General features: G+C 34.5%; 3 protein-coding genes across 3 annotated transcripts; all 3 read left to right on the forward strand.

The window, feature by feature from the left end:
• The first annotated feature begins 3,858 nt into the window (after window positions 1-3,858).
• On the forward strand, window positions 3,859-5,483 carry LOC106774519 (pollen-specific leucine-rich repeat extensin-like protein 1). Its single transcript, XM_014661539.2, has 3 exons — window positions 3,859-4,145; window positions 4,382-4,463; window positions 4,609-5,483. The coding sequence occupies exons 1-3, from the start codon at window positions 4,134-4,136 to the stop codon at window positions 5,277-5,279; spliced, it is 765 nt and encodes a 254-aa protein (XP_014517025.1). The 5' UTR covers window positions 3,859-4,133; the 3' UTR covers window positions 5,280-5,483.
• A 5,504-nt stretch (window positions 5,484-10,987) lies between these two features.
• Window positions 10,988-13,664, forward strand: LOC106774418 (pentatricopeptide repeat-containing protein At4g16390, chloroplastic-like). Its single transcript, XM_014661405.2, has one exon. The coding sequence runs from the start codon at window positions 11,095-11,097 to the stop codon at window positions 13,234-13,236; it is 2,142 nt and encodes a 713-aa protein (XP_014516891.1). The 5' UTR covers window positions 10,988-11,094; the 3' UTR covers window positions 13,237-13,664.
• Window positions 13,665-15,014: 1,350 nt separating this feature from the next.
• Window positions 15,015-18,337, forward strand: LOC106776108 (pentatricopeptide repeat-containing protein At4g16390, chloroplastic-like). The gene has a single exon (XM_014663436.2). It carries the CDS (start codon window positions 15,159-15,161, stop codon window positions 18,219-18,221), a length of 3,063 nt encoding a protein of 1,020 aa, XP_014518922.1. The 5' UTR covers window positions 15,015-15,158; the 3' UTR covers window positions 18,222-18,337.
• Window positions 18,338-18,465: the final 128 nt, after the last annotated feature.

Raw genomic sequence — 18,465 nt, forward strand, 5'->3', positions numbered from 1 at the left:
TATTAATATTTTTTTCACATAAATAAAATCACTCATAAATTTTTTTCTTTTTTTCTTATATTTGTTATTATCTTTTCCTTAATCATAACAACTTTACTTTTAATTTGTTTTCTTTAAATTCATCATTTTTCAATTTTTTAAACTTATCCTTTAATTCAAAAAAAAAAAAATAAGAGTCTAAATGTGACATCCCAAATATATAGATTAAACCATATAAAGTGCAGTCAACAATTACAATATAATAAAACAGTTAGGAGACTTGGAATTAAAGTATCGTTGTTTTACAGCCATCCTTCAAAATAGCTAAGAAATTTAAAACTCATAGTGCTATAGTCCTTTAATATACAATAAAGTAAATAAAACTTCTAAGGGGCTAGGCTGCAACATCAGCATCCTCAAGCTCTTGATCTAAGGGAACCTCCTCAATGTTTGCTCACATCTAAGTGGACGATCGTCGAAAGGAAACATACACAAACAAGCAAGGGTGAGCTAGGTATAAAAAGCATGTTACACAATCACACACAACATGCAAAGTTCACTTAAAACATGTTAAATGACACTACAAGACTTGTTTCATTATAAAACGACTCGTCCAGACTAGAATGGTTGTCGAACTATGGCGGGTTGTGCACTCGTGGTGGCCTCTACTGCTTTGCAAAGCCATTGCCAATGGGTTTCACCCTATCACACTCATGAGGTTAGTCCATTTCGCGCCTTAGAGCATACTGGAAGCCTCTAAGACTAGGACCTCCTTCTACTACTCGCCACATGATTCAATCCTTTCTACTTGAGAATGATTGATCATTGTAGTTTCAGGATAACCCCCAATGTTGAGCTACCATGCAAATCATTCTACACACTACTAGGGAACCACCATGTATCCTCTCCTTAAAGCCATGGAATTACGTCCAATAGTTATAGGGCACCAACATGAATCCTCTCCTTGAGGCCATGGAATTACGCCCAAGAACCACACTTGTTACCTTCAACACCAATTATAACCTTTATATTTACATACTTTCAATTTACTAATATTCCAACAGTCACACGTCAAATTACAATAAACAATCCAACAATGCATCACAATTCAATTAAAACATAAGCATGAAAGTAACTAGGGTGATTTAAACCTTGAAACCAGAGAGGTCCACAACATAATTGTGAACAATTCCACAACTTATGGATTTGTCTCGAGAGAAACAATTTGAAAACCAACAAGTTAAACAACTAAGTTGTGGCTTTCTGCACAACCTGCAGATTGACTTTAGGAACTGCGAATTTGAAAACAGAGAAATCCACAAGCAGATTGTGGATTTTTCCATGGATTGTGGAATTGTGCAGAGCAAATACTAACATCTCATAGATACACTTTAAATCTCAACTACACTTTCCCCACATTCTATTGACTCTTATGGTCTCCTATGCACCAAGTTACATTGAAAAATACCCTTACCTTTTGGTTGCATAGTACAACTTACTACACCTCTTCTCTAGCGCCCCTCTCAGGAAGACCCCAAACAGTGCCCTACAACCACCACATTGGTGGTGAAAACAGTTATTTAGAGCTAGCACCAAGCAAAAATTGAAAGAATGACGATTCTAATTCATGAACCCATAGGACCTCAAACCCTAAGTTTTGAAAATAACGAAGGAAACAGAAAAACTTCTTACCGAAAGGAAATGGAGAAATTAATCGGCTCAAAGTGAAGCCCTCGGCGCCGCGAACGCTTAGACGGTGCCCAATCACAAATCGAACGGTTCAGTGAAGTGATAATCTAGAGAGAAGACAAAGCTATGTTAAAGAGAAAGGAGAAATCTGAATGTTAGAGAGAAGGAAAAATTGACTAAATGAAATTAAATTTTGAAAAAACACTTTTCAAGATCAAGGTATCCTATCAAGGTATCCTTAACTTTATGTGCCTGACTACCTCTACTTAAGACCTAATAGCCCTACATTTTCAAATCTTACACTAAACGATCTAATGATAACATTTATCAAATATAATAAATATTGCATATGAACATATAACGATTTAATAATACTATCATACTATTTAACTTTGTACAACATTTTATTGATTAAATCTTTAGATTATTAATATTTAGAGTGATATATGTATGTGAAAATTTGTTTATTCTGATAAAGCTTTGGTAGACATTTGATTCTCCTACATTTCCCAGGACCCATTCTCTAGATTACACTCGATTCTTTGTCGGACGTTTTCTTACACCGTATTTGTCTTCCAAAGTAAGTTTGCACTTCATGTCAGACCAGTCCAGCAACTCTAAATAATGCTATCATCATTCATACTTACTTCCCACAATTTATTTCTGAATTATTATACTTTATAATATCACATTTTAATGCTAATAAACATCTTATTATTATTTATTCAAATAAATTCTCACTTGGAAACTTAACTTTTACAGCTTCTATAACTGTCTTCATTGTTCTAAGTTGTTTATCAAAAGACAATTTTATGTTGCGTCAGTGGCTATAGCCAGTTAACAAATAATTTATAAATTTTGGAATAAAAAGATAAATTTAATATGGAATTGGACCAGAAAATAGATGGATGAGACGACTGCATCGGAAGAAAGGGAATAAAAGAAACTCGGGCCACTTTATCAATATTGGACCGCATGAGATGTCGAAGCCCTTATAGTCTTTCTGGGCCTAGTAATCCGATGAAGCCCACTTCATCGTTTAGCAGATAAGGCTGGTCGGTTTCTGGCTCTACGGGTTGGATTTGATTTATTTGTCGAAACCTTTTTCAAAAGATATTACAAATTTACAAATTAATTTTTATCTGTAAGTTTTGAATAGTCAGTAATTAGTTTTCAAAAATGAATTTTTATATTGAATTGATTATAAATTTGAAAAATTACTAGTTTTTTTAATTTTTTTTATCCATTGAAAATTCATATCAAAGTTAAATTCTAATTGGATAACAATAATAATAATGCATATTGATTAAACTCGACTATGGTTAATTAACTAGTGTTGTAGCATAAAAATTTCCATTTATGTAGCAAACAAGATTTTGGATCCAAGCGATTTAAACTTATCATCAACTTGTGGATGTCCAATATCAATGAGGAAACGTATATAAGCATCATGTTTGATTGTGTAATAATTTGAGAGGTTGTAACCAAAAACATCATGTTCCGTGTGAACTTAGATGGAACCTTTAATCAATTAGATACAAAGAAAATACAATCATCAAAATCAAAACAAAAATAATGGGGACAACCAGAAAAAAAAAATATATGAATATCTAACAGAAGGGTCCCACTCCCACACTATGACTCTACTAACCTCTAATGTAAAAATTTAATCTTTCAAGTTTTGTATAGTTAGGTGATCCAATAGAAGATTAGCATTACAAAATTGTCCCAAAAGTTGTAAGTAAGCAAAAACCATGAGAAACGAACGCAATTGAGTTGGAGGGCCAGGAAGAAAAATGTGGGCTAATTGGAGCCCACCGTTTTGGACCACTCTCAATTTGTACTGCATCTACAAAACTACAAAACTACAAACAAATTAATTAGGTAGTGGTGGCTTTACTGAATTCCACCCTCCAAACATGATATGCGTCCATAGGTTGGTTTATGTTCATTACTGACCAATGAATGGAGCATGATCTCTTGTGTCTAACAAATATTATGGATGCTTCATTAGGGTTGCAGGTGAGACACTTCCCTTTAGACACGTGTACGGTCGGCACGAGGTAGTGCATGATCATTATTGCACACAACAAAACTCATAAAACCGATAATTCTAATACTATTAAAATTAACCATACGCATACACAGTGTATGGCATTTAATTGATTGCTATTTATAGGGATTGAGGAAGGTGCATTGAGTCAACAAGATTGGGCGTGTCATTCAAAGATAGCACATGCGTCCTCAATTGCAAAGCCATCAATCTTGTGTTACTACTGCATACACATCCTCTGCTTCCATAAAACCTCACCATGAAATTCAACTTTCTTGGATTACGTGTTGTTGTTTGATTGGTTAGCGTGGCTTGCTAATGCCTTCTTAAGTTTGCTTTTCTGTCACTTTCCTTTGTGTTGCTGCTCTCACAACTTTTCTCTGCCTCAGATCTGATCTTTTGATCCACAACCATGGCTGAAAAGGTAAGCAGCTTTCGTTGCCATCTCAATTATTACTCTTTCTTCTGGATTGCTGTCCTTTACATAATGTCCTTGTTCACCAAGTAAATATGTGATTTCAATTTCCTACTTTAACTCTGCTTGAATCTGTAGCATAATGGTGAACCCATTCTTGATTCTATTCCACAATTGTAAGATTGGTTCACTTTTGATACTACTATAATTCTGATGGCTGGTTTTTATTGAACACATTAATTCAGGTGACTATCATGAAACTCAAGGTTGACCTTGAGTGTGGAAAATGCTACAAAAAAGTTAAGAAAGTTCTCGCCAAGTATCCTCGTGAGTTCATCACCACTTACTCTAATTTTCTCTACTACTCATAAATTTTGCAATTTGCATACATTTATTTTCTGGATATGCCAAACATTAAGGCGGGTATCAAATTGAGTTGATTTTTTGGATGTTGAAATTTTGTGAACAAGAGAAATTCGGGACCAGAAATACGATGAGAAGGCAAACATGGTGTTCATTACGGTGGTGTGTTGTAGCCCCGAGAAAATCAGGGACAAGCTTTGCTACAAAGGTGGAGGCTCCATCAAGAGCATTGAGATAGTGGACATACCCAAGCCCAAGCCCGCCGAGCCTGAGAAGAAGAAGGAGGCCGATAAGCCCAAGCCCGAACCCGAGAAAAAGAAAGACGCGGAGAAACCTAAAGCCGACGCTCCCAAACAGGAAGCCGCTAAGCCCAAGGCCGAGCCCGAGAAGAAGAAAGACGGCGGCGAGAAGCCTAAGTCTGAGCCTGAGAAAAAGAAAGACGCGGAAAAGCCTAAAGCAGAGGCTCCCAAAAAGGAAGCCGAAAAACCCAAGGAAGCGGAAAAGCCCAAAGACAAGCCGGCACCTGCTGCGTTACCCGTTCAGCCACATATAGCACCACCGATGGCGGTTCCAGTTGGGATGCTCTATGCTCCTGCTCCCTGCTATGAAGGTAGGCCCGTTGGGCCTTTCTACGAATACGGTGGGCCCATGAACTATTACGACGGGTACTATGCAAGGCCCGTTTACGACAGTTACGGTGGTGGCAGGCCCTGTTATTTGAACAACCGTAGTGAGCAATATTTCAGCGATGAGAATCCTTCAGGTTGCACAATCATGTGATTGCATTATTGGCTCTGTAAATGATGGTGCCCTTTCACTTCGTCTCCATTTCATCATGTTGAACTATTTCTTTGTTTTTCTTGATTAAAATTCAAAGGGGAAAAAAAATAAGGGATATTTAATTAAATGTTATAAACGCTATACTACCAACATGTTTTGTTCTACGTTTGATGAGTTAATAAAATAAGGTTGCTTTACCAACAAGGAATCTGTCTCTGGAAGTGGATTTGCCTTTTGAAATTGATTTTCCTCAAAGTGAATAACTTTCTAACCAATATCACCCACCACTGGTACTTTTTTGGTGGGTAAGGTCATAATAAGGACGCGATTACACGATTTATTTTTTTCCTACATTTTTTTTTAATAATTGGATAGATAAAACAACACCTACACTAGATAAGTTGTTGTAGTTTATTACGTTATATATGCTTTTCCTATGAGATTTATTCGTTTTTTCTTTTCAATTGTTGTTGTCGATAAGCTTTTAGTAGTTAGTGATAAATGATGAATGACCTACGAAGATAATGATGACAAATTGACAACCATATCTCTTTTTTCCCTTGCCCTTTTCCTATCTGATTAGATCCATGAACCTGAACACATAATTTGAATGAGTACAACCAGATACTGAAAAGATGCATAAACTTTGTTCACACACACAGAAAAAAAAAAGGTTTTGTTGACGTGATCTGTTTTCTCTATGAACCTTACAAAAATTGAAGGTTTAATATTTTTTATGGTCTCTATTTTTGTTCAATGTGTTTGATTTAGTCATTTTTTTCTCTTGTTAAATATTATTTCAAAGAATGTAAATTTTGTTCAATTTGATCCTTTTCGTAAACGGTGCTTATATTGTTAACGACAGACAATCCAGCTGTGCAATAAGCGACACATCACTCTTGACACATCATCGTCGTCTCTTACCTCTAGAAACCCTAATTTCCCCCTAATCCTAACCGCTGCCGCCACGCTCACAGCCAGCCACCATCTTCGCACCTCCATCATAAAAAATTTCGAAACGCTAACCAAATGGTTGTGTCACCACCACCGCTGTTCATCTTCTCCATCTAGCAACCACCCAGAAACACCCTCATGACCATCTTCCTCTTCCTCCACCGTGAATCGCCATCAACATTTTGTCTCGACAATCATGACTGCCGCAAACGAGACAACGAGCCATGCACAAGCTCATCTTCTCCGTCAAGTCTTCAACCTGCAAAAGAAAATACAGATAACGAAAAAGCCAATTGGAGCAAAATAGCTGCCGCAAAAGCACCATTCTCCATCAATCTTCATCTTCAAACCTGTAAGTAGAAAGAAACCAAATCTCAAACAAGCAACCATGAGCCAGATTCGCATTGCCACCTGCATTTCGAAACCTATTCAATTTTCCGGCGTAGGCGAAAGGAAGCCTTCCCCCTTACATTCAGAAACCCCAATTTTTTTTGTGGGAAGTGGACTGTCACATGGCAGTCTTTCATGGCTATGTCATGTTTCAGTCAAGGCAGGTCAGCACTGATATGCACACATGGACTGTCTACTTTAGACGTTGTTTGCGAAAATGATTAAATCGAACAAAATTTATATTATTTGGAACAACATTAAACAGAAAAAAAAAACGGATACAAAAATAGAGACCATAAAAAATATTAAGCCAAAAATAAATGTAGAATGATGATAAAGCTAAGTGGGAGTTAGAAATATGAAGGAAATGAAATGTAGAGAGCAGTAGCAATCGGGTGGGGAAAAAGGGGTCCTGAATTAATCACATGATGCATATAAGCATGAATAAATAATAAATAATAAATAATAGATAAAAGGAGCAGCCACAATGAAGAACCAAAACTCAATTATAGGCTGATCTTTTAATGTTCAAGCATCATTATTTGTTTCTAAATTCTTTCGAAGCTACGATGCCACCAAAATTTGTCACCTTCTTCAACCTGCATCATCATCACATGCTTTGGACAGATATGTTCACAAAAAATTAGTATTACTAAATACAAGTAAAGTAGTGCTTAGAGATACGAACAGCATGTGATCACACACATAATCACAACTCCACAGAGCCATAACCGAGAATCGTGTCGGCACCGTCACGTTCTTCACATCACACCAATTATCCTTCAAATGTGTTGTAGTGTGATAATGACGTAGGGAGAATATATAAAGTTTCATAGTATTTTACTTCTTCAAAATCGATTTATCAAGAATGAAAAATAAGAATATTTAACATTTTTTTTTAACTTATTTGAATTTAATGAAGGTTATTTCTACAATTTTAAATGTTTTAAGAAACACTGGTATTAGTTTAAAAATTAAATATATTAATGGGTAAATAAATTATTTTTATTCATTAAAATATTTGTTTAATTTAATTTGATAGTTTAGAAACTATGTATGTTACATAAACTCAATTAGAGGTGTCACATGTACCGTTGATTTGACTTATGGATAAATTTCTTTGTAGACAAAAAAAAGAGATTCTATGACAAAAAGTTTTTTTTTTTTTTTAAATGATAGAAATTAAAGTGAATTTGGTTTTAGTAACAATTAATACAGTACTTTTAGTTGAATAAAAGGTTAATTGAGTCATTTTCACTTAAGATAGAATTATGTTAGTTTTAACTAAAGCTTGAGTTAAGTATGGTCAATATGAAAGTCGATATGAGATTGTAAGGTTAAAAGTAAAGATAGATTAAAGGTTGAGTTTGGTATGTTTGAACTGAAAATCAAGCTAGGTTAGCTAAACTAAACTGAGTCAAAAGTCAAGGATTGATAAGCCTAGGTTGAACTTAGGTTAGCTTGGGTCAAAAGTCTAGATAGATCAACTTGAGCCAAACTTTAGAATAGGCTGCCCAGGTTAAAGGTTGAAATGAACCAACTTATACCATAGGTCTAGACAGATCAAGCTAGGCCAAAAGTCAAAACAAGTCACCTTGACCAAAGGTCGAGACTAATTGATTCTAGCTGAATGTCAAATTAATTTTTTCATAACTGAAAATTAAACGAAGTCTATTTGACCCATAATCTAACAAGGTTGATTATATCCATATTAAAATTGATTCGGTCCAAATTTATAGTTAAGTCGACATAAATCAAATATTAAGATGAGTTAATCTACGTCAAACTTATTTGAAAATTAAGACTAATTAGTCAGAATTAAAGATTAAAATAAAATTTTCTAAATCAAATATCAAAGCGCTGATACCAAATTTTCTATTATAACTAAACCAAAATTTACTGTATTTAAAAGATAAAAAGCCTTAAAAAATACTATATGAAAATAAAACCAAAACTCATAAAGAGACATAAAACCTATATTGAGGATACCATGATAGTTTATCGTTGATTCACATTACGAATTACAAGAAACTCTGTATTAGGTGGGACAATTTTAACGTATAGATCAACAACTCTATTTAAAATATGTGAAAGTTATATTTGTTATGTAAATTCCTCCTTCACACTTTAATCAACAACTATACAGACACCAAGATTATACAAATTGATAAAATTGCAGATTAATTTTCTGGAAGAAAAAAATATGTGAAAGTTATATTTATTATGTAATTTCCTTCTTCACACTTTAATCAAATATCACTTAAAAGAAATATCATAAACTTCCAATACTAAAAAATTTGCACATAGGATAATTAGGAGACTTCAAGTTGTCTTCAAATACAACATCCAACGTAAATATGCCATTATAGCAATTAGTAAGAAATAAAATATATTTTAAAAACTATGGTAATTCATATAATAAAAATATAGATAATTATGAATTTTGATATCATTTTGAGAAGTTTGTAATTATGGAAATTATATCTTAGTCATATAATTCATAAGAAAAAAATTCCTCAATTTAAAATAAACACAAATGTAAAAACAATTTATAAATATAAAATTTCTTGCAAATTATGTGCAGTTAATTTTACTAATTGAAATTTTAAATTAAATTGTATATGAAAGAAGTTTTTTGCTTTTTAAGTTTATTATTTACTTGTTATAAGTAATTTTATAAAATTGAATTAAATAATATTTTTTAAACTGTCATAATATTTTATAAATCAATTAAGTTGATGTTTCAATATAATAGGAAAATATCCTCTATTTATTTATCCCCAAAGCTTTACCTTAATTTTCATTTGTCACTTGCAAATGGAATTTAGACAATATAATTGTTTTATTTCTTAATGCCACGATCTTTCAATTAAAACCTAATTTTATAGTCCACCGAGCATCTTTAACAAAACAACAGACTGAAAAATATTTTATACATATAATCTTTCACAACAATCATAATCATTATTTATTCATATCCTTGAATTGGAAGAATGAGAAGAGTTAAAAGATTTGATAACGCATGCATTAACAAACTCAAACGACATGAATTATTCAAGAATTAAATCATGATAATTATAATTTGAAACTTCAATTATATGCGTTTGAAACTCAAACAAAACCATGAGAGAAGAAAAAAAAATATGGACAATTTATCGATCAGTGTGTCATCCTCAAGCAGGGCAATACTATAATCTTTTTTACATTGTCTCAATTTTATTACGATATTTAAATAATATATATTTAACAATATTTAAACATAATTTACATATTATTTTCTGATTAATCATAATCTTATTTACCATTATTATTATTGATTGTGTAATATTTTTAGTTCAATCAAAGAGATATTTAAATATCATTATCTTATATGTTCCCGGAAAGATAAACATTCGGTGTAGTTTGGATACATATTCTCTCCAGAATTTGTCATATTCATTAGATTAATCTCCAGGTCTTGTTGCCAGAACCCCACGTTCACATTTTCAACTAAACAAATCAGATTATTCCTCTTTCTTCATTTCTACATTAAAACATAAATCCAATGCATTATTTAACCATATTTTTATGCTTCAATTTAATAAAAACAAATTGTCTTTTATAATTACTCCTGTGATCTATTCTTTTTTTAATTTTTATAAGTTTAATTAAGTTTTAGATCTCTTATAAATTTAATTATTTTTAATTAAACATCTATTATTATTTTTCAAATGGATATTACAAAATTTTATATTTTTAATTGAGTGTTTATAGTTTAATTTTTCCTGCTTGGTTATCCTAACAAAGACAATTCTTAATAGTGATGTTAATAAATATAACAAATTCGTTAGCTAACATATTTTTAAAACTATAAAAATCGTTAAATTATTATACTCTAGTTACAATATTATTTTATATTAATCAATGTTTATTATTTTTAAATAAACAATTAAAACGAGACAAAATGAACCAACTGTTAGATAAAAAAAATTCAAACATTATAATTAAAAATATAGAATTTTTGAATAATCAATAATTTTTTTATCGAAAACTCAATTAAAAATAGTATATAATATATATATATATATATATATATATATATATATATATTTAATGGAACAAATCTCAAATTCTAACTAACAAAAGTAATTCGACTTTTTAAAAAATAAAAATAATACCAATCCAATTTGTAAAAATAAAAAGTCAAAACAAATCTTAACAAAAAAAATGAACGGGAAAACATTTATTTTAGCCACTTAAAAAAATATTTTATCCTACTTTCAAGTATTTTAATATTTAATTGATATAATCTATGCAATTTATCGAAGTTTATCCTGACATTTTTGTTTTCATTTTTAAATATATTAGGTTAAACAGTAATATATTCGATTCTCGTCCCTGCTAACTCTCCGAGCGTGCAAAAGATACATCCATTGTTGACAGGCCATGACACTCACGCAAACACTTCTCTGTATCTGAATAACCAAGCACAATGGCTTCACATTTTTGCATCTCTCACTCTTTTCTTTTCCATAATCATCAATCTTTTCCCTCTGCTTTCTCTTCTTCTTCTTCTTCATTTTCTCTGCACAATTTTCTATTCTCAAACGTCACCTACGAACGCTTCACGCTTCTCTCCAAAGCCTCTCTCCACCACCCTAACAACCACGCGCCACACCAAGAAGCTGTTTCTCGCGACCCAGATACAAATTCCTCGTCTTTATTTAAAAGCCGCGTTTGGGTTAATCCCAGCAGCCCTCGAGCCAAACACATCCGAACCAAATCGTCGAGCTCCAGGTACATTTACCTCACCAGACTCGCCGAGTCATTGAACTCGTGCACTCCCACCGCTCAACATGTATCCACAATTTTGAAGGGTCTAAGAGACAATGTTTCAGAAAGTGACGCTGTTTTCATTCTTGATAAGATGGTGAATTCTGTTACCGCGCCCTTTGTTCTCAGATACTTCCTGGACAAGATTAAACCCTCTGGAGACACCGAGGCGGTTCTCTTTAACATCACCCTGAAGGCATTTAGGAAGTCTAGGGATTTTGAAGGCGCAGAGAAGCTGTTCGATGAAATGATTCAACGAGGGGTCAAACCTGATAACATTACATTTTCGACTTTGATTAACTCTGCTAGGATGTGTTCCTTGCCCAATAAAGCCGTGGAATGGTTTGAAAAGCTTCGGAGTTTCGGGTGTGAACCCGATGCCATGGTGTACTCGGCTATGGTGTCTGCTTATGCGCAAACTAATAATGTTGATATGGCTTTGAGCTTGTATGATCGTGCAAAAGCTGAGAGATGGACCCTTGATGCGTCGACATTCTCATCGTTGATTAAGATGCATGGCGTGTTAGGGAACTACGATGAGAGCTTGAGAATCTTCCAGGAAATGAAGGGTCTTGGCGTGAAGCCTAGCGTGGTCACATACAACACACTGCTGGGTGGCTTGTTCAAGGCTAGAAGGTCTTGGCAGGCGAAAAATATATATAAAGAGATGGTAACTGATGGGGTTTTGCCGGATTTTATAACCTATTCTACTCTTTTGCGAATTTATGCTGCAGCACAATATAGTGACGGTGCTTTCGGTGTTTATGAGGAAATGAAGGGGCAAGGAATGAATTTGAGTGTGGATCTTTATAACAGGCTCTTGGCTATGTGTGCTAATGTTGGTTGCATAGACGAAGCTGTTGAAGTTTTTGAAGACATGAAAAGTTCGGGGACTTGTCAGCCTAATAGCTTATCATTTTCATCGTTAATTACTGTATATTCCTGCAATGGGATGGTTTCAGAAGCAGAAGGATTGTTGAATGAAATGGTCCAGTCTGGATTTCAGCCTACTATTTATGTTCTGACCTCACTTGTCCAGTGCTATGGGAAAGCTAAGCGAACTGATGATGTTGTGAAGATTTTTAAGCAACTCGTGGATTTGGACATTGTTCCCGATGTTCCATTTTGTTGTTGTCTTCTAAATGTTATGACTCAAACCCCAAAAGAAGAGCTTGGTAAGATAATAGAGTGCATTGAGAAGGCTAATAAACAGCTTGGTTCTGTAATAAGATATTTGGTGGAAGAGAAGGAGGATGATGGGAATTTTAGAAAGGAAATATCAGAACTTCTTAATTCAATTGATGGTAAAGTAAAGAAGCCCTTATGCAATTGTCTAATTGATCTTTGTGTCCGTCTGAATGAACCGAACAGAGCACGTGACCTTCTTGACTTAGGATTGACGCTTGAGATATATAAAAATTTACAATCCAGATCTCAAAATCAGTGGTCTTTACATTTGAAGAAACTCTCAGTTGGGGCTGCTATGACCGCATTAAATGTTTGGATAAATGACTTGTCTAAGGCATTGGAATCAGGGGAAGACCTTCCACCTCTACTTGGAGTTAACACTGGGTACGGAAAACACAAATATGTTTCAGATAAAGGTTTGGCTAGTGTATGTGAATCACATTTGAGGGAACTCAATGCTCCATTCCATGAGGCTCCAGATAAGGCTGGCTGGTTTTTGGTTACAAAGGATGCTGCCAAATCATGGCTGGAGTATAGGAGTTCAACTGAATCAATTGCTGATTTGAACTTTCAGGTTTCAGGTGGTTCAACATTGGCCGTTCAGTATGGATAATGTCTGTTTTAATAATGATATGCTTTTTGATTCTCCCTCAAGGGAAATTTTAATTAGTATATTTATTAAAATTTCAGTTACCTTGTAGAGTAACTGAGGACCTAATACTAGGCTAGATCTCTTTGCAGCTGTTCCATGGTCTAGGGAGATGCATTTTTGTTATATCCTGTCCTTAATCTTCCTTTTTATTTGTTCTACGTTTCTATTTTTGATGTTGCCATCAATCAGGGTCATCATTGCTCCAAAGTAAAAATATCCATTGATGACACTCTATACTTGAAATGTTTGACTAAGAATTCTTATAACCTCTTTTATTTGGGCCAAATGCATTTGATAGTTATTGTTGGACTTCAGGGCGTTGTAGGAGCAGTAGTACAGTGTAAAATATTTCTCACCTCTAATACTGTAGGAAGAATGTTATAACTTTCTTGGTCTGTGCAATCCCATGTTGGCAGTTCCTTCGTGCATCTCTATATATTTATTTCTGCACCCTCATAAATTATTGTATCTCATTTTTTTATCTAGAATGTAAATTTTGTATTATAAAATATATATTTAGAAAGCATTTTCTATTTTGTATTTTAAAATATACAATTAGAATATAAATATCTTTTTAATTATATAATTTGAAATATAAAAAAAATTACATTTTGAATTATATATTTTGGAATTCAAAAAAATTTATGAGAGTGCAAGTTGAAATTATGGAGGTCCATAAAGAAATGGCATCCCAAAATTTTAACATGCCAAGATAAACTTCTCCTTTTAGATAGCCTTGGACTTCCTGGTCATGATGTGATATGTATATTAATGTTTTTATTTCTTTGCTTAGTAAGTTAGTAGGTCCTTGAATTATTGTTTTTGGGAACTATCCCTAAATTAAAAAAAAAATGTAATTAGATCGTAATTTTTACACCTTGTATTTGGAGCTTTGAAGTCTGTAAAACTATAATAAATTTTTTTTTATATAAATTAATTCCAGAGATTAAATTAAAAAAATATATAAGATCAGTGCCTTTATTCACAATTTTTTAGCTTAACATATTAATTCTTAATATCTCTTTATGGCATAACTGTGTGTAATTTTGTGAAGTTGAATCCAAATAGCCTATAAAAAGGCTTCATTGCCATGTTAATATATATATTTTAAAAATAGTGAAGACATTAGTGCATTAAAACAAATTTGAAAATTGTAATGCCGAATTAGTGTTTTAAAATGGTAATTCATTATTAAGTCAATTTTCAGAAGAAAAAAAATGTAAGTGGTCCAATTCTTTATTTTTTAAAGACTGAGCAGAAACCAAATTTAAATATGGTATGACAATGTTTCTATGTATTACAAAAAGTTACTTAATAAGTACTCTTTAAAATATATTAAAAGACTAATATATCCTTCACTGTAAGCAATCGTGTTTGGGCGAAATAAATAAGTTTAAATCCAATTTGAGTAAATTATTTAAGCTTAGAGATTTAAAAATATATCTAAAATCCAAAAGGGCCTTTTGTTTTTGTCCACCAATTTTTTTTGGGAATAATGATACATAGACAATACTTTTTGACAACATTTGAACATCAATCATACGTGTCATTGTGTGATTGGTCCAAATTACACTACAATGAACCAATCACACAGTGACACATATGATGATGTTCAAATGTTGTAAAAAAATGTTGTCTAAGTATCTTTATTTTTTTTTGGTTGTGTTGCGCTTTTTCTTTATTCCTGTAGTTTCGTGATTACTACACTGGGCTTTCTTCCAGTACCAATGTTTTTGTTTCGTGCACCCCAAATTTCTCTTCGATGTCTATTATAATTCTACAAATTATATTAACAGGTAAATGAGAAAACCAGCGTTAGATTGTATTAACTGTCTGGAACAGTTATGTGGTATCGGAATCTTATGCCGAGACAATAACGGAAAATGGCTCAACCTCATCCTCTTTGCTCTTCCCATTGTTCCACTTATTCTTTCTCATTCCATTCTGGCAAACCCTTCATTATCATTCCTTCTCGTTCCAAAACTCTTCTCTCCGCCCCACCACGCTTTTCCTCTGCACAACCCTTCAACACTCTACGAGACGCAAAACTCGATGACCCAGATGCAAAGTCTTCGTCTTTATCCAAAAATTCCATCTGGGTCAATCCCAAAAGCTCCAGAGTCAAACAACTTTGGAAGAATTCACCTCAGACCAGGTCATCATTTCTCTCCAAACTCGCCAAGTCTTTGGACTCCTGCAACCCTACCAACGAACATGTCTTTCAAATCCTCGATGTCTTAGGGGACAACATTCTCGAACGCGATGCTGTGTTTATTCTCAATGTTATGGTCAATCCCACTACTGCACTCCTCGCTCTTGAGCACTTCCAGCAAAAGATTAACCCCGCAAAACACGTTGTTCTTTACAACGTTACTCTGAAGGTGTTTAGGGAGGTTCGGGATTTTGAAGGTATAGAGAAGCTGTTTGATGAAATGCTTCAAAGAGGAGTCAACCCAAATATCATTACGTTTTCAACTATAATTACCTCTGCTTCCATGTGTTCTTTGCCGCGCAAGGCTGTGGAGTGGTTTGAGAAAATGCGTTCCTTCGGGGTTGAACCTGATAACAGCATGTTCCTCTTTATGATTCGTGCTTATGCAAGTAGCGGTAATGCTGAAGTGGCTATGAAACTCTACGATCGTGCAAAAGCAGAGAAATGGCGCGTTGACACGGGAGTGTTCTCGGCATTGATTAAGACGTGTGGAATATCGGAGAATTTTGATGGATGTCTGAGTGTTTACAATGATATGAAGGTTCTTGGTGTCAAGCCTAACATGGTAACTTATAACACGCTGTTGTATGCCATGGGAAGAGGGAGGAGGGCCTTGGATGCAAAGGCTATATATGAGGATATGTTAAATAGTGGATTTTCACCAAGTTGGGCTACCTATGCGGCTCTTTTACAAGCCTATTGTAAAGCACGTTTTCGTGAGGATGCGCTGGGAGTTTACAGGGAAATGAAGGAAAAGGGAATGGATGTGGATGCAGTTCTTTATAACTTGCTTTTTGACATGTGTGCTGATGTTGGTTGCTTGGACGAAGCTTCTGAAATTTTTGAAGACATGAAAAGTTCGGGGACTTGCCAACCAGACAATTTCACATACGCGTGCTTGATCAACATGTACAGTTCTCATCTTAAACACAGCGATTCTTTGGAGTCGAGCAATCCATGGGAGCAACAGGTCTCCACAATTTTGAAGGGTATAGTGGGCAAGATTTCAGAAAGAGATGCTATATTTATTCTCACTAAGATGGTGGATCCCAACACTGCCTTATTCGTTCTTAGATATTTCCATAGCAAGATTAATTTCACCAGAGATAAGGAGGTGATTACTTACAACGTGACCCTGAATTTGTTTAGGAAGTCTAGGGATTTTGAAGGAGCAGAGAAGTTGTTTGATGAAATGCTTTATAGAGGTGTAAAACCAGATAACATTACATTTTCAACAATGGCTATCTGTGCTAGTGTGTCTGGTTTTCCCGATAAGGCCGTGGAGCTATTCGAAAAGATGCCCAGCTTTGGGTGTGAACGTGATGACGTCACAAGCTCAGCCATGATATATTCTTATGCACGCACAAATAAGGTTGATAAGGCTTTGGAACTATATGGTCGTGCAAAAGCTGAGAAATGGCGCGTTGACGCAGTAACGTTCTCAGCATTGATCAAGATGTTTAGTGTGGCAGGAAACTATGATAAATGCTTAATAATCTACCAAGACATGAAAGTTCGTGGTGTGAAGCCTAGTGTGGCGACATATAATAATCTGTTGGGTGCCATGTTGAGAGCTAGGAATCACCGACAGGCCAAGACTATATATAATGAGATGAAAAACAGTGGTGTTTCGCCAGATTTTATAACATATGCATCACTTTTGGAAGTCTATACTAGAGCACTATGTGGTGAAGATGCTCTTGGTCTTTATAAGGAAATGCAAGGGAACGGAGTGAATGTTACTGCGGATCTTTATAACAAGCTTTTATCCATGTGCGCTGATCTTGGCTACATAGATAAAGCTGTTGAAATTTTTTATGATATGAAAAGTTCTGAGTCTTGCCAGCCTGACAGTTGGACATTTACTTTCTTAATGACCATGTATTCCCGAAGTGGGAGAGTTTCAGAGGCGGAAGGAATATTGAATGAAATGATCCAATCTGGATTACAACCTAATATTTTTGTTATGACATCACTTGTCCACTGCTATGGAAAATTTAAGCGAACTGATGATGTTGTGAAGATATTTAATCAACTTCTTGAATTGGGCATTGATCCAAATGATCACTTCTGCAGCTGTCTGTTAAATGTTTTGACTCAAACACCAAAAGAAGAGTTTGGTAAACTAACAGATTGCATTGAGAAGGCTAATCCAAAGCTTGGAACTGCGATAAGATATTTGGTGGAAGGGAAGGAGGGCAATGGCGATTTTAGAAAGGAAACGGTAGAACTTCTAAATTCGTTTCACGCTGAAGTGAAAAAGCCTTTATGCAATTGTCTGATTGATCTTTGTGTCAAACTGAATGTGCCTGAAAGAGCATGCGACCTTCTGGATTTAGGACTGATGCTTGAGATATATACAGATATACAATCCAGATCTCAAAATCAGTGGTCTCTGCATCTGAAGGAGCTCTCAGTTGGAGCTGCTATGACTGCATTACATGTTTGGATTAATGACTTGTCTCGGGAATTGGAATCAGGGAAGGACCTTCCTCCACTTCTTGGAATTAATACTGGGCAAGGAAAACACAAGTATTCAGACAAAGGCTTGGCTACTGTATTTGAATCACATTTGAAGGAACTCAATGCTCCATTCTACGAGGCTTCAGATAACCCTGGTTGGTTTTTGGTTACAAAGCCAGCAGCCATATCATGGCTGGAATCTAGGGTTTCAACAGAATCAATTGCTAGTTTGAACACTCTGGCTTTAGGTGTTCCAGCAATGGCCCTTTAGTATCATGTTAATCTTTTCGGCTTTTTCCTATTCCTTTTGACGAGATTTTGTGCTGTATATATGTGCACGAAACTTCTTCTGAAGAAAAGAAATAGCAACACATGCTTTCAATATTATTTTCTAGTCCTAAATTGTTACTCCCAGTGCAATGCAAATATCTTGATTGAAATTATCAAAGAGCGGGCAAGGCATCTGAAACTTACTCGGCGAACACTGTTTTTGATGTATTTTTTTCACATTGAAA

This window comes from Vigna radiata, chromosome 10 (assembly GCF_000741045.1).
Source record: "Vigna radiata var. radiata cultivar VC1973A chromosome 10, Vradiata_ver6, whole genome shotgun sequence".
In the NCBI taxonomy this organism is placed as follows: Eukaryota; Viridiplantae; Streptophyta; class Magnoliopsida; order Fabales; family Fabaceae; genus Vigna; species Vigna radiata.

Bases quoted from the DNA above. Each gene is read 5' to 3' on its own strand.
- LOC106774519 (XM_014661539.2), top strand. The intron at 4,464-4,608 runs GTGAGTTCATCA...TGTGAACAAGAG, and splicing joins AGTTCTCGCCAAGTATCCTC to AAATTCGGGACCAGAAATAC.
- LOC106774418 (XM_014661405.2), top strand. From the start codon at position 11,095: ATGGCTTCACATTTTTGCATCTCTCACTCTTTTCTTTTCCATAATCAT.
- LOC106776108 (XM_014663436.2), top strand. From the start codon at position 15,159: ATGGCTCAACCTCATCCTCTTTGCTCTTCCCATTGTTCCACTTATTCT.